We start from the raw sequence: 22261 nt of genomic DNA on the forward strand, positions 1-22261 counted from the left end.
AATGGAGTGAAGGCATTGGGGATTCCGTTGCACTAAACGCCCATATATCGCTTAGTCGGCCCCAATGCCAAAGTAGCCCAAGGTTGGCGAGTCCTCATTTTTATGGCTATATTGTTTACCAAGGAGCTGAACCAGTGGGCCTGCACCGTTAATGGTGTCCAGCCTTCTCCGGATGCCATTAACGAGGCTCCTGTGGCAGGAGAGGGGCTCAACCCAAAGGTTTGGGCAGAACCTGTGAAAACATACAGCAGAAAAACATACAGAAGGGGAGCGGAGGCCCCAAAGAGTCCGTATAGTGTGACGGAACCCCGAATGGTGGGCGCCGGCTGTCGAAGATCTCCTGCTCGGTTTTGTCCACTTGTTAGTCATCGTTATTTTAGCAGCCGGGGCCTGGGAATCTGCGCTCTTTATGCTCCTCTTTCTTTTTACGCTGCCGGAAGATCCTCCAAAATATCGCCGGACCCATCTGCTGATGGAGCGGCCCCTTTTACTCTCGGAGCAGGACCTGAAACAGTTACCATGAGCGGCTTTGTCATCGTAAAGAAGACGGAGCCCTTCGGTGACACGTTACCGGCGTGACATCATCTGAAACTTAGTACTTTTTGTTTTGTTACATAAGGAGTGTGGGAGGCAGTTCGCGATTATTTGTCCTAGTCCTTAGATTTCTCCTAGAAAATCCTCCGAAATAAAGCCCCCGCTGAACAACAAATCCTTTCCATTCTCCTCCCATCTGTGTTTTAACCCTTTTTTTTTTTTTTTTTAATCTCGACGGAATCTTCAAGCAATGCCACCGAAATGCCGCGGTGACCGTCCTCGACAATTTTATATTAAAGGGGGTTTGAAAATGTCTCTTACGCTCTTCCTGGAATCTGTATCAGCCGTAGGCTGCGTGCAGAATACATTTTGGGGGTCGATATACTAGAGTGGAAGATAAGTGGAACAGCCTCCCATCAGAAGTGGTAGAGGCTAATATATTAAGGTAATTTAAACATTCATGTTTAACGACTGATTAAGGTCCGAGTCTTTACATCAGGAAACATGGGCAGACCAGACAAAATAACTGAACATTTTTATACAATTAACCCCTTCTTGCCTTTAATTCTGTAATAACCAATGCACCTTAAACCATATGCCAATACTTTCTTAACCCCTTAAGGACAAGGGGCGGTCCCTAAAACCATTGAAAACAATGCATTTTGAGCCCGTACATGTATGGGCTTTGTCATTAAGGGGTTAATGTTAAAGAAAACACGGTCACAGAAGTCTTGCAGGGTTTAGAGGGGGAAAAAAGCTTTTTTTTTTTTTTTTTTCTACAAATGTGGGAAATTATTACTTTTCCCTAAATTTACGCATTACAGGTGGGGTTTTCCTTGCACGCGAGAGTCTGCCGCAGGGAAATAATGTGTATCGGGGTCTTTTGTTCCAAATCAGATGTTCGGATTAGGCCGTCGAGTCTTTTATCTCCCTCCTGGACCTCACGATTATTTCTTCTCCCACTAATTTTAATCCACATCTCACGTATTTTTTAATTATTTAGCTACCGTGAATTGCAATGAATTCTTTAATTGCCCGGAAACTCTGCAGCTCCCATCATTCATAAACCGAGAGGTCGATGGATCGGAGTCGTCAATGTGAAATGGGTTGAAATGTAATAAATGATCTACTTTGGAAGTTTGCGGTCCGTATCCTTAGTCCTCAAAAACAAGAAAATTCCTAAGTGACCCCAAACTCGAACAGAAGTGTAAATATGTTGTTGTCGTGCAAAGTTTGAAAAATGGACCATAGCAACCAATGGTATATGTCCAGCGAACGCAACTGTTCTGTTGGTTGCTATGGTAATAAAACCACTTTTCAAACTTTGCACTTTTTTGGTACATAGATCCCCTGCTGCATGTTTGTATCAGTAGATTTCTAAATGTTCTCTTTTTATATTTACAGACTAGAGATGACTTCTTGGGTCAAGTTGACGTCCCTCTAAACCACTTACCGGTAAGACTCTTAATTCTATAATTCTATGTGTTTTACCTTAAAGCGGAACCTCACACGCGCTGGATGTGCCATTGTCCGTTCATCAGCCATGCTGACGTCATTAGGCGGCCGCTGGCCTTAAAGTGCCGGGGACTCCTCGTTATGCCCACTCCGGCGCTGTGAGACTGCTTTTCAACATTTTGTGCCGAAATCCCTCATTTTACGTTAATAAAGCTAGTGATTTATTTTTAGCACAGCAGAACATTATTGTAGGTGGCTTTTCACCCAAATCATTCATCTCACGCTGCAGTATACTATGGAGATAAACATTAAAGCCTAATCAGGTACCAACCTATCAGTGCCTGTGGCTATGTCACATGACAATTTAATGCTCCTGGAAAAAAACTTCACGTGCTTAAAGAGTTATTTCGAGGAAACTTTTGGTTATTTGGTAGTACCAGGAATGCTGCTTCCAATAAAGCTGAATTTAGTTGAACGTGTTTAACAGAGTAAGCGGAACAGCACCTTTAATTCAGTACCGTCAATATCAACATAAACCATCAGTCGATCAGTCGTTGGTCTCCTCTTAGATGCCTATCCCATGCATCTTTAAATTCCCTCACTGTATTAGCTTCTACCTCTTCTGCTGGGAGGCTGCTCCATTTATCGACCACCCTCTTAAGTTTATCCAAAACTAAACACCGGGAGTAGTGAATTCCCCACGTAAGCGCACGTGGTCTCACCACAAATAAACCTTTGCTTTGTTTGATCAGACATTCTGCTGGATTTATTTGCTGTGCGCAATCGCAAACCATATATTTGGCGGCTTACGCGCCCGTCTCTGCCGAATGAGGTCATTTTCTAATATTGCCGTTAAATGTTAACCAGTAGATTCGAGGTACTTTGCTTTTAAGAAGAAGAAAAAAAAAATTCTTTTAAACAAAAAAAATCGCCAGAAAGTTTTACAGAACAACGCTAAAATATTAAAAAAATTGTAAAAAAAAAAGTAAAAAGAAATATTTCTGACAGCTGTTGTAAATAATGTCCGTTATGGTAAACTTTTAGATTCACAACTTCCCTCTTTGTGCAACAAAAAGAATCAGATAATTAACAATCCTGCAACATTTAATGAGAATGCCAAGATACAGATTAGCGATGGCACCTGAGGGAAGTTTATATTTATTTAAATCTATTAAAATCTACTGAAAATGTCATTTTGTGCGAAACCCGAATCCTTTCACAGAAGCCGCCGTGTTAACAATTAACTTTTCTTGTTAACAGACAGAAGATCCCACAATGGAGAGACCGTACACGTTCAAAGACTTCCTACTCCGACCACGAAGGTGCGTGTGCCCACTTTAGGGGATTTATTTAACCCTTTGCGTTCTCCAGCACACACATACAGCTGAGTGTACCCTTAAGGTGGCAAACTTTTTGTTTTTAAATACCTTTTTCTTTATTTTTATTTTTTTATTTTTTTTTTTAGCCACAAATCTCGGGTTAAGGGTTTCTTGAGGTTAAAGATGGCGTACATGCCTAAAAACGACGGGCAAGAAGAAGAAACGAGCGAACAGAGAGAAGAATCTGAGGTACGGCTGCTATTTTGGGGGAAAAAAGCCTAATTTGGAATGTTGGGTTCCTTTTGTTATTAATAATAATGATGGCAACATTGTTTAAAAGCCGTCTAATTCTTTAAACTCGGCAGTTTGGGGGCAACGGGGTCTCCTATAATTCCCTGTGGTGGGCTGCTACTGATGAAATGTCCGTGAACAGATGTGGAGGTCATAGTGTGATTAGAAGAAATCTGCAGAAAAAAGCTGCATCAGGGTCGTTAATAAAAACTGCTACTATTTTAGGTTTTTTTTGGGGGGGGGGGCTTTATTGTCCAGCTCTGCGTTGTACGATACGCTTTCTGCCTTCCAGAACCAACACTGTAAAGATCCATCCGTCTTGTTTTCTGCCCCGAAAATGCTGGGAGCCTGCGGGGGGCGCCCTGCTGGCCGACGGCGCTCAATAAGCAGATGCCTTGTTTGTATTTTGAAGGGGAAAGATTAAAATAAGGTGTTTCTTTGTTTTTAACGTTTGTTCTTTAAATGTTTGATGTCCTTACACGTAGCCTTGAAGTTAAACAGTTTAAGTCCTTTTCTGGTACTTTAATGGGGTTTGCCCCCGGTGCGGGGTGAGTGCTGCATCAGAGAGCGCTGGCAGCGACACAAATGAAACCGGAGGGTTTCAAGAAGGATAGTATAGTAGAATAGTATCGCCTGTGTGAATGTACATGGGGTTTTGGGAATATTTAACATAGATACTGAACCCAGCTAATAAAAGGAAGTATTTTAACCCGTGTAATGTATTGCTTGTATCGCAGAGACTCGGAGGCTGTTTAGCACTGTATTTAAAATGCATGTTCCACGAGAATCAGAGCTTTTGGGGTTTCCAGCACCCCATGTGAAGTATGTCCCAGGTTGCCCCCTTTCCTTATAAAATCATGGAAGCATAGCCCCCGCCAACCTGGTACTGTAGGAATCCGTGGTGGGGCTCTCCATGGCTCCAGATGTGTGCAGTTTGAGGTCATGGTGGTTATTTATGGATCATGGGTTTCCTCTAGAATAGAAGCTACTGGCCAGTATAGAATACATGGTGGAAGATGGATGGAAAATGAAGAAAAAAGGGGAAAAAAAGCCATAGACTAGGGGTGTCCAACCTGTGGCCCTCCAGCTGCTGCAGGACTACATCTCCCATACTCCTCAGCCAGCCCCTTAGCTGAAAAAGCATTGTGGGAGATGTAGTCCTGCAGCAGCTGGAGGGCCGCAGGTTGGACATCCCTGCCATAGACCATTTGGGGTGGAAATCGTAGAATCTAATTGTATACTTTAGATAAGATCTAGCGGTCCGTTTGATGCATCGTGTTGTAGAACATTAGATGTGTAGGATTTCCCAGTAGAGCGTTGGGTTGATCGCGTAGAACGTGGGTGTCGATAGCGCCTCGTCTTTCTTTAAACCTTCAAAGCTATTGTTTACGTGTTGCTGTAGAGCTTTTGACTAACTTGCGCAGGATTTGTTTCTAAAAACGTGGCTAATCGGTACGTGGTTTCTGTAGCAGGCCTGGGAAGCGGCGGACACGAATGATTCCACTTCTCCACATCAGCAAGAGCTGCCTGCTCCCCCCATGCCACCTGGGTGGGAAGAAAAAGTGGACAACCTCGGGCGTACATATTATGTCAACCATAATAACAGGACCACGCAGTGGCACCGACCAAGTCTGATGTAAGTGTTTCCATGATTAATGCTGTCGTTTGCTTTGTACGCTTTATGGTCTTAAAGGTGATGTCCCACGAGAAAAAAAAAATTCCCTACGCATAGAATGCAGTAGTGTTGGTCGGCAGTGACAAAAACCTGGTTTTATCACCTTTTGTCCCCAAAAAAACCTCCCTTTATCTGCAGACCTGGAGGCCTGGGAGTTTTTTATATATATATAAGTCCATTTCTCCGTAGACTTTCATTAGGGTGTCCGACTGGGTGATTAAAACCATTCTATTAATCATTCTATTATTTACCGTCGGTAAGTCGGTGCGATAAGAAGTCTGTGTGTTTTTCTTGCAGATTAGGCTCAAATAACAGAGCCAAGACTCACACAAATGGCTAATATGTAGCTGCTTGAAAATATTATATTCTAAAAAGCTACAACTGTTTTATTTAGTCATTTGTAGGATTTGCTCCTTTAAGTGCTGAAAGTATAAATGCTTCAGTGAACCCGATGGCTCCATATGTCCGGCTTGGAGGAGAGAAGAGCGAGACGGGATGTGATAGAACCATTTAAATACATAAAGGGATTTAACAAAGTACAGGAGGGGAGTTTATTTCAAAGGAGGAGAAACGTTAGAACAAGAGACCATCTAAACTATAGCGTCAGAGGCTTAGATTAATGTAATTGTTGTAGATAAGCAGAGCAGCCTCCCAGCAGAAGTGGTAGAGGTTAATACAGTGAGGGCATTTAAACATGCATGAGATGGGCATATGACTCTGGAATCAAGACCAAGAATTGAGGTTGAGTCTTTAAATCGGGTAAAACGGGCAGATTAATTGGGGCCAAATTGGTCTTATCTGCCGTCAAATTCTATGATTCAAAAAATGAAATGTCTCTGCAAACGGAATAACCACAATGTGGTGTTGGGAACCGGCCGGTACGCCACAAGCCTTCCGCGGTAACATGCTACGGAGGGTTTCAGCGATAGCCAACGCTACATAATTGATGAATTTATGAATATTTCAAAAAGCCTGGTGGTAAAAGTGCGTTTTGATTGCATTTGGATTTCATGCCTGCAGATGTTGGAAGCGTGAAGCGTGAAGCGTGTCGCTCTCCCGTGTGCAAGCAGAATTTCCTTAACAATCACAATGCGGCGGAACGGAACCCTGAACGCTTTCGTGAAACATGACGGATAGAGGGTTAGAGGTCCTGCCCGATACGGTCCATAGTGGAAGCGTGTCGCCGGTTAATAATAACACGGATGCGGCTCCAAAGAGCATACATTTCGGCGTGTATTTCGAGCAATGTAATATTTGGCCAGAGGCTTAGCAGTCATTCAATTCTTAATGATGACAAGTAAACCCAAAGGTGAAACGGTACCCGTCACTGCGAATAACATTTCACATTCCACTTTTATTACCGTCTAAACAAAATATAGATTGTCTAATTGTGTGTGTGTGTGTGTGTGTATATATATATATATATATATATATGTGTATATATATATATATATGTGTGTGTATATATATATATATATATAATATGGTTATATTTAGATTCATATTGAGTACTGATATGTTTTGTAAGTATAGTAGGATATCAGATCCTCTCTTTTATTAGTATTGAATAGCACTAGAGTCTCTTTTTTTTTCCCTCGAGTAAAGCTCTGGGCTATTTTAGTAGCTAAACTCGGCATATTAGTTAATGGACTGTCAAGGGAATCAAATCTCGAGCCAAATAGAAAATAGATTTTCGCAAGAAACTTCAAAATGTACGGTATACATACCTTGGAACTCTGAGTGTTTGCCCCAATCTCAGGGTAAAGGGGTAGTTTCTCATGGGCTACTTCCTATTGATCACCTCTGTGATCATATCTAAGACTCCCGCTTGGTACCGAGATAAAATAAACCCTTAATTTAAAGCCAAGTATCTCCAAATCCGTAACACCGATGGAAAAAAATAGCATAGGTATTTTTAATTAAAAATGTAATGATTCCAAAAGTTATGGTGCCAACATTGCTCATTTAAGAGAGTTTAGTCTCGCTCGGGACCTTTGTTGTTAGACCGGCTGCTGCTGCACCGAAGACCAGAGTAAGGTCTACAGAGAACGTTTGAAAGCTGTTTTGTAGAATATATATAAGAATATCGTTCCACTGTCATTCTTCTTCATGTCCCTCGTTCATAATTTCCAGAGATGTAACATCAGAATCCGATAACAACATAAGACACATACAGCAAGAAGCCCACAGAGTTTTCCGATCAAGAAGACACATCAGTGAGGATCTGGAACCAGAGCACCTCGATGCTGGAGATGTTCCTGAGGTAGGTGGATTGTTTCGTCGTTCAAGGTAACCTTCAGAGCAAAATCATCTTCTTTTCTTGGATGAAAGACATATAAACAATTATTGTCAAGCGCAGTCTATCTTCCTACATTACCTCTACCTAATTGTAGACTCCCTCATACATATATGTATTCGTTAGGAATATCATGGTAATTAAACCTTCAGACTTCCAGCCCGGATAGAGGAGAGTTACACCTTTCAAACATATACCTCAGATCAGTTATGCCCATCATCTGTCCACCTCCAATATTTTCCATCGCGTACCTCTTTTGCTTCATCTAATACCCCCCCCATGGTCACCTTGAGGACCTCCCTGCAGAGAGGAAGCCATCGTAGATACCTGAACTCCTCTGTTTTAGGTGTTCTAATTATAGAATGTTTTGGTAAGTAATTAAAGATCCCATGTATTTATAATTAACAGCGTAGAGTTAGGAGACCTCCTTGGACTTATGAAGAACAGTTGGCTTAATACCAAGGTGTTGTGGACTACATTCATACTCATAAGTTGTGTTATCTGCAACGTTAACTAGTTTGTTAGAGGTGTGTAGGGAGCACCTACGTTATAATGCCAGAAACAATGTAACGACAATTTCATACGGCCAAGGAGAGACGCAGTTTTATTGGAGATAGAGGCCTCTACGGCATACTGGACCAAAGTATTGTATGAACACAATCTGCTGTATAAAGACATTTATTGTGTACAGTGTTAAAACCTATTATTGGCGAAGAACTCTCTGATACTGTAACACGCACCGGGCGTTCTGAGCCTCTATCAGACATTTTATTACCCAAGCTTTCTTTGTTTCCAAGTACAGACCGGGTTAAATCATGTTGGTGTTAATTCCATCATGTGATTGCCATTTTATTTTCCACACATGTCAATCATGTCACATCCATTCTGGTCCCTGGCAGCGACACACAGGTTTTGTCCCGAGCTCGTACGTCACCGGGGCTTTCACAGATCCTCGTGTGGACCTGGCATTTATCACCCAAAATATCTTTTGGTTTTCGCTATATCGAATACCAACCTGGCACGTATTTGAAACTCATTAAGAACGGCTCCGTTCTGGCAACGCTCTTGTTTATAGTCCGCAATATCAGTTAGAGGTTATTAAAGAGCATTGTGGACTCGCAGCAGCTTAGCACGCTACATACATGTTTTCTTCATGCAAAACCTTCCTGCCTGGCGGAACGAGCCTGATTCTGGATGAAGGGAACAGGCGGACGGGTCGTGTTTTTCTTCCGACAGTCTGGCTGCAAAGGGAATAAGCAGGAATTAGCAGGCAAATCATCTTTTACTTGGAATACATGTGTAATAAATATCAATATATATATATATATATATATATATATATACATATACATATACATATACAATAGTTGAAAGTGTCAAATGTTGGAAGCAGCGGGGCATATTCGTGGCAGATTTGAGCGTGCCGCTCACTTTTACAGCCAGGATATTCCGTGACGCTACTGCAGTAGGGGGGGAGTGAACATTAACAATAATAAAATAGATACAAAATAGACAATAACAGTAACGCATGTTCAGACATTCTTGTACAGAAGGAGAAGAGATCCCTAATCTTGTAGGTTTACAATCTATTGGGAGGTTGAGGGTGAATAAGAAAGAAGTGCAGTGGCACAATCCATATCTGATTTTAGCTTTTTGTACTCTTGCTTGAATTTGGGTGACTTCATTCAGAATATCATCAAATTTAGGGTTTTCTCTGGTATTTAGGACCATTTAGCTGCCACCATTAGCAAGTCATTACCAGATAGGCTTTGCGATGGGCCATACAACGGCTAATATTTTAAATAGTCTGGAGGTCTGCTCTTTTGAAACGTTCCCAGGTATGTGTATGAGTCACATAGACGTCGAGCAAAAATAGCAAGAAAGGTATTGTGGAGAAATATTCATTTTCTTTAGAATGAAGATTCTCCAGTGCCAGGGAAAATACTTGTTCCGTTATAGATATTCAAGATATTAGAGACATGGTAACTCCAAAAAGTCCTATAATTTAAAATTGAATACATCTAGTGATATATATATATATATAGATAGATAGATATTTATTATTAAATATTTTACTTTATTATATATATATATATATATATATATATATATTATATTTGATATATTTATATATATTTTATATAGATATATTAGGTGCAACTTTTCCCCCAATCCACTGTCTTCTATAAAGTATCTGTTACTATGACAACTGCGCCACTTCATACGTAGGCTTTCGAATCACATGGAGACTTCAGTGGGTGATAAATTAAGTATTTACAGGAAACGGAAGATAAATTAAAATGCAACATCGCGTGGCTCCACACACGTTTTCTAATTACGTTTATGTAAATGATGTCCATTAAGATGAAAGACCCTTAAATGTACGGCCAACGCAGACGTCGGTGGGAATGCCCAGACCTTGTATCTGTTCCGATAACGTTTCGCCATTCAGCTAATGGAAATGAACCACTAAGAGTCGGCGAGCCGACAATGCCTTCCGTAACCCAAAGAATAATTAAAAATTCAGATCACAGACATTTCAGAGGGTTCTTCTTTTAATGAATCTTCCTTGAGCCGTGTGACATTTTCAATGACTTTACGAGAAGTCTGATTTATTTCACTTGGTCCTACGCCGCGTTATGCGTGATTTACTACTAGTATTTGTTTGGATCATATATCCCTGTCCAACAAAATCTGGCTTTCAGAACCAAGTCACTTATTAACTTATCTGTAGTTTAAAAAGAAATCCTGGCTGCTCAGGGTGCCTGCGAGGGGCAAACTTGTTTAGATTGCATTTATACTGGCAGCCGGAGCACTGGAACGATTCTCTAGCGTCTAGTATTCCTATTATTACCGTGTCCATTGGGTGTAATACAAAATATGTTTTGGGTAGCTGGGAACATTTGGTGGCTTATTGTGATGTGAGTTGTTTTGGGGAGCAATTTAGAGGTTGCAGGGCTTGATCTTAATGGCCCGGGAGAACATGGAGGTGTGAGAGAAAGGAGGGAAGTTTATTTCATGATCTTAAGCTAAAAGGTAAGAGGCTTAGGTGTGTATATTGCAAGATTTTCTTTACTGGAGTGTGGTGAGGGTGGTACATAAATGGAATAGCCTCCCATCTGAGTTGGTAAGGGCTAATACAGTTAGGGAATTTAAAGATGCATGGGATAGACACAAAGCTTTTGTGAACCAAGGGCCGAGTAAGGTTTGAGCCTTTCCAACAGGGCGGAATAGATGGGGCCGAATGGGTCTGATCTGCCGGCAAATCCTACGATTCTTCACCATGTATTATGAAGTCTCAACATCACCGATCCGCGACTTGGTCAGCCCTCTGTTAATGCATGGTCCACAGTAAAAGTTATTGGAACTTGCCTCGCTGATTGAACTATGCATTATACAGGGCTAGCCTGGACTTGCTACTTTTAAACCCCCTAGTCTTGGATGTTCTGAAACAAATGTGATTTTCCTTTTTATTTCTCGTCTCTTCCTCTAGCCCTGGGAGACTATTTCCGAAGAAATGACCCTGAGCACGGACACGCTCAACCAGTCCCTTCCACCCCCCGCATCTCCCGTGTCCCGGGCCAGCGGCTTGGAATTATCCGAGGAGCTCAACAGGAGGTTGCAGATCAGCTCCGAGTCTAACGGGGAACAGTTCAGCTCGCTTATTGTAAGTATAACGCGTCATTTTTGGGAAAAATCCACACATTTTACGCACCCAATCAACAGTTCATAACAGTGTAAACAAAGCGTTAGCGACTATTCTTTCTTCTTCTGGACGCTTATTCTTCTTACAGTTGAGAACATGTTTTGAAGTCATTTGTTTTGCTTGAGTTGCCAGAGAAAAGATGAATATTTTAACTGCCCTGATTTTTGACTCTCGAAGGGTCTCTGAAATAACCTTAAGCTGAAGAAAATAAAATATCTCTATTTCTTCTGAAAATAAAGCCTTTCTTAATAATGCGGGGAGGCTGAGGCACGGATTACTACGATGCAACTCGTTCATTGACAAACTATGATCAGAAGTTCCCAAGGATTGTCTTAACTATTTAAGAATTGCACGATTATCTTATCTTATTGAATCTTACTGAAGTTTGTGTCTGCCTTTAGTTATGGTATATGAAATAGACACCATATGTCCTCAGTCGGTACCATAAATTGCTAAACACTCTAATACTGTTGGTTTGCCTTTATAAGGGGGGGGTTTGGGCACATAGCCTGGACTCGGAGAAGGTTGGAGCCCTCACATAATGTCCTACTGTTGTGCCACCATGCTTAATAAACCAAGATAATGAGGTTTACAGATCAACATAGCCAATTTACATATTGGAAATCCATTTTATCTGCGCAGCATTGGGAGCAGCCAACTTAAATCCTCAACAAAGCATCTACGGGGTTATTAAGCTATTTTTGGTTCAGGATGTTTGGCACTAAAGACCTTCTTCTCAGATGATGTCAAAACCAACTGAATCTCGTTGAAAACCAAAACCCACACATTTAGTCGAGATTGGATCTCGAGATTGATTATGTTTGTGCTCAAGGCTTTGCGCCGTGTAGACGTGGTGTGACTATATAACCATAGGGGTTGTGTCGATGACCTTCTGAGCCGTCCCAATCTAGGAAATCTAAGAGCGATACTAACCAGACGCACACAATCTTTTCTCCACCGCAGCAGACAACTTGGGAGAGACAGAAGGTAACATTTCCTTTTGAGCTACCGTACCTGGGACGTGGTGATTTTATTTCCATTATATATGTTTCTATTTGTATCATTCTAGGATAAATTGTGAACTGTTAATGGTAATACAACTTGGTGTTGGTATTGGATGTTGGCAAGTGCTGGCGCGATAGTAATTTACAGCAATTTTAAAATATATATATATATTTTTTCCCAGCAGAGAGAACCTTCCTCCAGATTGAGGTCTTGCAGCGTAACGGATGGCGTTGCCGAGCAAGCTCATTTATCAATGGTAAATCACACTTTTCTTTTTTTTTTTTTTTTTTTTTTTCTTCTTATTTCTGTGCATCTTTTACTTTCCGCCACCACGAGTTGCACTTTTTCCTGTTGAATTAGCTTCTGTAAGACTTTAATTGATGGCATTAGCCAAAGAGAATCTTTACGGTTGCACGGAATGCATAGAAATCAGTCCAGTGTATTATAACCGATTAATTCTACAGCGTTAATCATAATGGGAACTTTTCAGGAATAAAAAAAAATTATTTATACAGGAAAAAGTCAACGACATGTGACCTCCTAAGGGCCTTTGGGTACTCTTTCTGTAAATATCGTATAGCGTAGTCTAATCGATGAGATTCCTGAATAATTCTTTGGAGTTCAGAATTTGTGCTGTTTTATATCAGAACAATTCTATTCCACATTAAACAATTGCGTAGCGTATAAGGCAGCCGTTTATTGGCTGCAATTTAGTTGCCATCAGCATGATGTTGTAAGCCTTTCCTTAGCTGGACTTCGCAAAATCAAAGCGGACAAGAAGGCCTCTACTTATTAACATGCGTAATACATGCGTAATACATGCGTAATACATGCGTAATACATGCGTAATACATGCGTAATACATGCGTAATACATGCGTAATACATGCGTAATACATGTTTTCTGAACATACTTTTCACGTTCATCTTTCCTGCACGTCTATAACAACAGAACTGAAGCTTTTATGTAAAATCTCATTGCTGGCATCGCCAAAGAAACGACCATAAATGTCCTTTTGTTGGGCGACACTCCGCTGTTAAAAAGTAGTAGTTTCAGCCGTGAGCCAGTGCCAGTAATATGTTCTGCTGCATCCGGGGTATTCATGTAGCATAGGAGCCACATACAACTGTGATGAACATTGGGTGGGAAATGTTGCTTTATTTTAATACATATTTAGGAATTTGACCCAGATTCCTGAGGATTTTGCCAATTCGCTATTAGTTACATATTCCCTTAAGATGACTTTCCTGCAATCGTTATGAATCGGTCTCAGGGCGACTTTGGACGGTTTCTACGTTCTGTTCGATGCATGGCGAGAAGCGTAAAGCACGGATCCGAGCTGGATACATTTATGTAGACGTAATGTTTGAGGAACACCGAAAGCCGCACGCCGGTAGAGATTAATATAATGTATGAGCCTAGATGTAAATATGTAGGATCCAAGGGAGAACATGGCCCGATAAGAGAGATGTAAAACACCCCAGTGTTGAAAGAAGGCTTGGGAAATGCCCCTTCTTTATGGCAGGTGGAATGGAATGGCCATCGAGACCTTTGGCTTTAGAAGACATTTGTTGGCAGGTCTTCCAGGATTATGCCCCGTGTGTTCTGTGCTTTACGAATGAAAATTTCTCCGGAGCGTCGAGTACTGAAAATGATAAATAGCTTGGACACGTGAATGTGTTTCCCCTATGAGGACCTGCGCTATCACGGTATCTGATCGTGGCAACTAGTTCTCCGCTGTGTTATTAATAATTACTATAGTCTTGCCTTATCTCATTTCTCTTACTAGATGAGCCTAATTGCCCCCAGTGTAATGCATTCGTGAAAGCACACCCCATGGGAAAAGACATTTCCTTGAGTATATAATCCTGTGCTGTGTACAGTAACAGTAATAGGTTAGACGTTGACAAAAACCTAAAGGCTGCCATTGTTGTCAATCGTGATATTCTGGTTGACTTTCCCGGCGCATTATATGGACTTTTAAATCATTTTAAAAGTAAACGCAAATGAAAGACTTCAGGACGAGGGTGTCGTTTTTTTGGAAACGGCTTTGGCTTTGAAATGAACGATCTTTGCGATGTGACCCGCCGCGGTGATTAACGCGCGGCTTTTATAATGCGCTGTACGGCCCGGCACGTTCTCTCGGGAATAGCCTCGGATCGCACCCTGGGCTGGGATAAGTGTATGAACGCTGTACGGGTATTTCCCTTGAAGTTTGTTCATTTGGAAATGAATTATTAACCATTTTCGGCTGTGCTTTGCGGGTTTGTTTGTAACGCAGATCTCGTGTTTTAAAAAGAAAGATGAAAGGGCCCAATAACTATCCCCGCTCGCCCGGTAATCGTCCCAAAATTGTAATATTTACAAAGTCCTATATTTTGCGGTTCGGTAAACTGAATAAAGCTTTTTTTCTTTATTTAGCTATTAGGAACCCAGCTTGTGAATGCATTGGGACTTCCAGGATTATTGATTATCCCTCCCCGTGAAGTTATCGCTCCCTTTTTTTTGTTTTTTTTTTAAGTTACTAGGTCTCTTTGGCATCCGTCCTTGTTGAGATGATGGCAATGACAATGATTACATTATTTTACTTTGTGGAAGATAAAACTTGTAGGAAAAGGTTGCAGGGCTAACAGGTCTTGTCATTTTTTGCCACAAATTTTAGCTCCAGACTCTTAAGAAGTCCACTAGCCATAACACTAAATGTGTATACAGTAACAACCTCCCCAAGCGCTGTATACAGTAACAACCTCCCCCAGCGCTGTATACAGTAACAACCTCCCCCAGCGCTGTATACAGTAACAACCTCCCCCAGCGCTGTATACAGTAACAACCTCCCCCAGCGCTGTATACAGTAACAACCTCCCCCAGCGCTGTATACAGTAACAACCTCCCCCAGCGCTGTCTAGCTAACGACCTCCCCCAGCGCTGTATACAGTAACAACCTCCCCCCAGCGCTGTATACAGTAACAACCTCCCCCCAGACCTGTCTAGCTAACGACCTCCCCCAGCGCTGTATACAGTAACAACCTCCCCCCAGCGCTGTATACAGTAACAACCTCCCCCCAGACCTGTCTAGCTAACGACCTCCCCCAGCGCTGTATACAGTAACAACCTCCCCCCAGCGCTGTCTAGCTAACGACCTCCCCCAGCACTGTATGCAGTAATGTTGGTCGGTGACAAAAACCTGGTTTCATCTCATTTGGTTCCAATAAACTCCATTTACCAGCAGATCTGGAGGCCGCCATTGTTGTCAGTCATGTGATATTTTCAGTGACTCTCGGATACTACATTGAGCTGCTGCTTTATGGCGATGCTAATGAAGTCCGTTCCTCCGTACACTTGACTAGACTGATTCTATTGTCTTCCACGGGCAGTATAAGGAGTTGGGGCTTTTGTCTGGTAGATTGGGTTTAACAGTAATAAAAAAAAAAAAAGGTGCGAGTCTCTGTAAGAAGTTAGAAATGTGGTTGGTCTGCTTTTGAACCATTCCTAGAGTTTCAAAGATTTATATTTTCCGGATTCTCATGATCCTCCTGTCTAATGGAACGTTAAACACTCAGAAGTTCTATTACATTATCTTTGCAAATCCATTCTTTATCACCCTGCTAATCAAGAACTACCGATCAAAACTACTGGAAATTAAGCAATCAAGATTTTTCTCTTCCTAAACACAGTAACGTTTCTTCCCGACTCTTCTTAACGACTCTTCTTTACCCTTAATGTTATTCTTGATTCAAACCCAGCGCATCTGTGCGTTTTGTTAACGGTCCGATTGTCATTTAACAGCCAAGCACTCCAACAGGAAGAGCTCGTTCGTCAACCGTCACAGGCGGTGAGGATTCCACGGTAATAATAACCTAGTTTTTGGGTTTGCTATAATCTAACCTTTTTCTTTCCGTTATATATAATGTACCTTCACCGAGCAGACTTTATGCAGATGGCTTCAAATGAGCATGTAGGCTGGTGCATACTTTTAATATTTTAGTCATATACTGGCTAAACGTCCATTACGCCAATATAAATCTTTTAATCGGGCTTTGCTGTGGGTTTTATCAACTATGTGTGTCTTGGGCTTTGGGTACTATATACAGTTTTAATAAAGCAATGGCTATAAACATTTCTTTTGCAGTATTATACAAAATAATCACCTTTCTCTATTTTTTCCATTGAAAGTACACATATACAGATGTATGGCAACTCATTTTTAGACCTTGGAGGGTTAAAGCCCTTATATATTGTTCTAGTTTGTTAAATCAAGTTATAGTTTAATGTAAAACGCTGTAAGAGGTATTTCTTGGTCTGATTCCATCAAATATTGGAATAAATGGATTAACATCCTAGAAGAGAATTATAAGCCTAACTATGGATATATCCGATATCCGATACTAATTCCCCTTTCCCTCTGGCATTCTGGGGGGGGGGGCGGTTTGTAAGTCCCTCTAATTTCTAATACCTTTCTATATACGTTACTATATTTTTGTAATTAGAAATTAGCATAACAATTAGATGCGAGCGATATAAACCAGAAAAAAGTAAAAAAAAAAAAAAAAAAAAATACATGCCAGGATTTTTTTTTTTAAATGATGAAAGTCAGTATAATACAAGAAGATAGAGATAAATTATTCTGATCAGCCGGATAATGTCCGGTATATATGATTCACAGAAAGCTAGAACCGCCAGTTCTCGATGCAGAGTACGTCACTGAGGCGGTGAAGGCTCCTGGAGCAGATGTTTACACATCCCGGAGAGGATGGAATAGAATATACGTCTCACACCCCTCTCCATCTACCATCTCTACTGAGAGGTGGATAAGTGAAAGAGCATAATTCACTAAATGAGTCTAAAAATGCATGGGATCGGCATATGGCCCCTGAATGTAAGACGAGACCAACGACTGATTAAGGTTTAAGTCTTTTTATCAGCAATAATGGGCACAATAGATGGGGCTGAATGTCTTATTATCGGCCAAATTCTACGTTCTGCGAAGTGGGTCTATAACCAGACTTTGACAGAAATTGCTATTTCTGGGGGAATTTTGTTTTAGGTGGTCTATTTACATTCCGTTGTGACCCTTTAACTGCTGTTTATAGGGCGTTTCTTAGAAGAATTATGTATTTTACTTACACAATTTTTTTTTTTTTGTTAGAAAAAAATTATATACATTTTTGTGAGATTGAATTAGAATAAAAGAAAGATATGGAACCATGTAACACAAAACCTAATCTCGTACTTTCCTGTTTTCAATCTTCTAAATGTTGTAATTCTTCTTACTCCTCGGGATAGCACAATATAAAAAAATCTATAATCTATTGCTAAGTTATTCTTGTTATTATTTATTGATTTCTTTTTACCATTAATATTATTTATTAGTTTGCATCAATAAATGTGATTGGCAGGAAATGAACCGGATTAAATTGGCATGTTAACTAACATTAGTGAATTTTGGGATACCCTGTGTTATAAACATGTTTTTTTTCTTCCTAGTTGGTAGGTTTTAACTGTTTTACACATAAAAACATAAAATAAAATGTAGACGTTCCGGCTGTGAATTGTGCGGCTCCCGTTTGGTTGGCCTTGCGTATGAGGAATGCATTTCTTTCTGTGTCCGGGAGCGGTTATTGTGGGTAAATCTGGTGACCCTTCACAGTATGATAATAGTTTTTTGCATACAAACAGCCATCCGTGGCCTATGTACACACCACCCCGGGCTTACCGTCTGGCTGGGAAGAAAGAAAAGACGCCAAAGGACGTACTTATTATGTCAATCATAACAATCGCACCACCACATGGACCCGGCCCATCGTACAGGTACGAAGAACCGTTTCCGAACCGAAAGTAGAGTATGCCAGGCAAGGGAAGACCCTCTATAACCTGTCATCAAGTGTTGGCATTGGTGCGTCTGGAGGAACACAGATAGAAACAAATGGATATAGCCGTATTGGGCCAAGAGAAGACGGAGTCGATACACAGAAAAAGATGCTACATGAGCTTTCGGGGCCGCGGAAGTCTCTTCTTCATATGGAAACCATCTGATGGAGAGACACCTGAGGTCCTGAAAATGCGTGTGGCGTCACCTATTTTTGGGAAGGTGGGGGGGATGGAGATTCCGGTCATTTTGAGGCTGATGTTTAAAGATGTACGATAATGTAGAGTGTATATCTTGGAAAAACAAGGCTTGGAGTCACAGGACGCTACTAGAGGAGGTCCCCAGGAATGTCCAGAGTTAGGAGAACATTAGGAATTACTTTTAAACAGAAAATATTCTTTAGGAATGGAATAGCCCTCTAGAAGAGGGATGGCAACGAATAGAGCTTGTGTCTTATTACACACAAACCTTCTGGAAGATGAAAGGGTGGGCTAGCTAGATTTTTATTTGCCACCCTAATTCATGATTCCCCAAAATATTGGCTTCTTTGTGTCGAGCTGCTCTCATCACGAAATGTCCCTTCTCCTGATGTGCTCTCACTATTAAATGTACCAAAATATTGTGGGAACGATGGTTAACGGAATGCAGATAATCTTCTCTCCTTTGATATACCGTAGCATGTCTGTGATGGTTCCGTTTTTATAGCGCGGGGATGCTAACTTGTTTTTGCCTCTAAAACTAGCATGCCGAAGACGGCGCAGTTGGGTCCACGTCCAATAGTAGCAACCATCTGGCTGAGCCTCAAATCAGGCGACCACGCAGCCTGAGTTCACCCACTGTTACTCTGTCGGCACCACTGGAGGTGAGAACCTGCCTCATCTAACAAGGACTTTCTTCTGAAGCCACCTCAATCTCACTGTCATTTTCTGATCTTTTGCCGGCAGCTCTGTGATCTCGTAACCATCTTGCTCCATTTCTCTCTTTCTGGCTTTATAAAACGGAAGCTCTACTTTCATTTGGCGTCTCTTTATTTTTTTTCCCACCTGCGTACTATAACTTTTTATCTTAATATCTTCTTCTTCTAACTCATTCTTATTTTGGCTTTTTCTTAATCTGTATCTTGGGGGGGAATATTTGTCTTGTCCATTTTGTTGTATGACATTGGCTTGCCGTGTTATCACAGAGCGTGTACGGAATTCTGGGCTCTCTCATTGTCTATCAAACACGTGGGTACGTGGAACGTAAAACCAAAGCTAGAATTCCAGATATTTCTGATGTTTCCATAACATAAAAATGTTTTTCATGTACGTACAGAATGCCGTTTCTCTCGCCACTGTGAGATGCGGCATTCAAGATACCGAGTTCTAGATTTTCTGGATCTTCACAGCGTTTATGAGTATACTAGCGTTCTTAAAGGCGTTGGTAGGACCCCTCTACCCACTACTGTCAACTCATTGTGCAAACCAGAAGACCCTTTCTTCAGCCTCTAAGAACAATGGGAAGATACGATTGGCTGTGGGATGACAATGACATCACAACGGGCAATAGGAAAATTGGCGCTGCCTTTAATGCCTAAAACACTGCTTCTTAAAGGCAAAAGCTTAGTGTTCCAACTGTGTATGTGTGTGTTCATTTGTAATTAAATAGCCCCGTCACTGATTATCATGCACGTATTTTAATAGCCCTGTGAATGTGTCAGATTTTTTATGCTTTTTATGCAAATTGAACCAAAGCAATAAATTTTTAATTCTCACGCATACATATAAACGTCACAAAGCCCCGATGATCTGTTTAAGCGTTATGTTAACCACTGACACGTATGGTATAGTTTGGTTTCAAGAACATGGTTAGGATATTCATTTTCCAAAAGTGACTATTGGCAACAAGCTTCCATATTAACTACATTAATGGCTTGTGAAGGCGCGATGATCCCGGCTGGCAGGTGATCTCGCCCAGCGGTAACTGGCGGCATTTCTGTTCTGCATGACCGTATCTCACAGTACTAATTGTAATTAATATTTGTGACGTCTGCATTGTGTTTAACTGCGCAGGGTGCCAAAGACTTCCCAGCACGCAGAGCAGTGAAGGACACCCTGTCTAATCCACAGTCGCCACAACCATCTCCTTACAATTCTCCAAAGCCACAACATAAAGGGGCACAGAGCTTCCTTCCACCAGGTTGGGAGATGAGGATTGCTCCAAACGGCCGACCATTCTTTATTGACCATAATACCAAAACGACCACGTGGGTAAGCAGCGCCGTACTTTACATATGTTACAAATGGTCCTCCTCTCCAAAAGGGAAATCGGCTTGCATTGCATTTAGTTCCTTGTTTGAGTCTATGCTTAGTATGTGGCTAATCAACTAATACCCGTGGGCCAGCTTCTCCAGCCTAGAAGAAGCAACTCAGAAGATCAGACATCCAAACGCTGCTTCTTCTTGTGGTTGCAACTGTAGCGAGTTCCGTAAAGCAGGTCATTCTTTCTAATCTTTGTTTTCTTGATCTATGCCCAAAAGCATGGAATTACTAATTATTATGTTTCCTATAAGGGAAAAAAGCTTAAATAATGCTGAAATTCCATGTTGGAAGTTAAGAGTTAGAGTTTGGAGAACTGATCCATAGCTTTCTTTATCCCTTATGGTTATTATTTCCATTTTCCTGTTTGTTTCCTTCTCTTTGCCATCATCGTAAAGAAATCCAGACAAAAAAAATATGAAACAAGGCTGGTCGTGCAAATAAAAAAATGAGGCTTAATGATTAGCAAGGATTTATTGACTAGAAACAAATTTCTGATGTTCTAATGGAGCCGCAAAGCTTATCTTGCTGCCAGCATTACGTTTGGATTGACTTAAGGCAAACGGACTAACCACAGTCATAACAGAGAGGTCCGAGAGCTCCTTCATATAGATAAAAAGCTACTGGTCAATAAATCTTTACTTATTGGGACGTACCAGTCACGCGAGTCTCCAGTTACCTTTTCAGAGTAACTTTGCCATTTTTCACCCATTTTTCACCCATTTTTCACCCATTTTCAAGCTACTGTTTAGATGTTGAACCTAAGCTGGAGGCGATAGGAGTCCGACCACTGCTGATGACCTTTAATGCGGGAAAACACATAGTTGATGCAACATATCCATTACTAATGGTGTCATTAAAAAATGGAGGAGCTGATGTATTTATACATAATGGATAATGGGTGGATTGAGGAGTCAGAATAGCATTGTTATCGTCCGGATAGCGGTGCTCGTGTTTCTCTGGGATGTCCATGTGCATTTTTCCTTCCGTTTAGCTGGTAAATAGGCAAATGATATACGTGAATAATTACAGCTCTGCATACAGCCGCTGTGTGGTGGTTCTAAGCACACAAAGCTTGTAAGACGCCGATCAGATGGATATTATCCGAATGTAATTCCAGATAAATCTCTGTTACAAGACGCAGCTCCAAAGCATAATTGGGTTTTTGATGGAGGACACCTAGTGTGTAATATATAAGACCTGGGCAGCCGCAGGCTCTTTCTGTTGCCATAGACCATTCCGGTAGGGTTTTTTGATTGCAGCCCCCCCGGGATTCTTTCAGCCCTAAGCACTGACTTGTCAAAAAGGTTATTACGAGATTATCTTGTTTATTTCTCGCAGCAGTCCTGGTGGTAATGCTGCACTGTGCTTTGTGTTCTTAAAGGGAAACAAATGTACGGCAGACTTATGTAGGTTAGAGAAAAAAAAAAAGTTTAATTTTTTAATATTTTAAACTTTAAACCAGTCTATGGAACTGGAGATCACTTGCCAAGTTACTATGCAATACCTGGCATCATATTTGGTGTTTAAGGCTTAGGTGTTCATGGTAGTTTAACCAAATCGAGATGATTTAATATTAGCACAGCTGGTTTCATGAAATACAAGGACGTCTAGCTGTAATAAAATTGTAAAAGGGTTTTCTAACGATCAAACCATCAATAAGCCTTTTAAACTGGAACACAGGAGTGATGGGAGTGATAAAGGGCCATTGGAACACAGGAGTGATGGGGGTGATAAAGGGCCTCTGTACTCTGAAGAAATCAGCTATTTTATAGTAATTTACAAAATTAACCCCGTCTGTGCTGGATTTCTGATGC

General features: G+C 41.1%; 1 protein-coding gene across 5 annotated transcripts in view; it reads left to right on the top strand.

Annotated features, from left to right (window-relative positions):
• The window catches only part of LOC149284232 (E3 ubiquitin-protein ligase NEDD4-like), a 120200-nt gene that overhangs the window by 79863 nt on the left and 18076 nt on the right, over positions 1-22261 (top strand). For 4 of the 5 annotated variants that reach the window (XM_089497041.1, XM_089497038.1, XM_089497039.1 and 1 more), the window contains 11 exons: positions 1939-1989; positions 3250-3311; positions 3455-3557; positions 5069-5235; positions 7408-7537; positions 11064-11237; positions 12463-12537; positions 16068-16127; positions 17958-18089; positions 18890-19009; positions 20199-20396. In XM_089497041.1, the coding sequence (XP_089353167.1) occupies positions 3265-3311; positions 3455-3557; positions 5069-5235; positions 7408-7537; positions 11064-11237; positions 12463-12537; positions 16068-16127; positions 17958-18089; positions 18890-19009; positions 20199-20396 (1206 nt within the window). In that variant the 5' untranslated portion in view covers positions 1939-1989; positions 3250-3264. The remainder of the gene's footprint in view (positions 1-1938; positions 1990-3249; positions 3312-3454; positions 3558-5068; positions 5236-7407; positions 7538-11063; positions 11238-12462; positions 12538-16067; positions 16128-17957; positions 18090-18889; positions 19010-20198; positions 20397-22261) is intronic. The other variant, XM_089497043.1, reaches the window with a different exon arrangement.

The sequence above is a fragment of the Sceloporus occidentalis genome, unplaced genomic scaffold, assembly GCF_023333645.1.
Source record: "Sceloporus occidentalis isolate IW3139 unplaced genomic scaffold, rSceOcc1.0.p SCAF_97, whole genome shotgun sequence".
In the NCBI taxonomy this organism is placed as follows: Eukaryota; Metazoa; Chordata; class Lepidosauria; order Squamata; family Phrynosomatidae; genus Sceloporus; species Sceloporus occidentalis.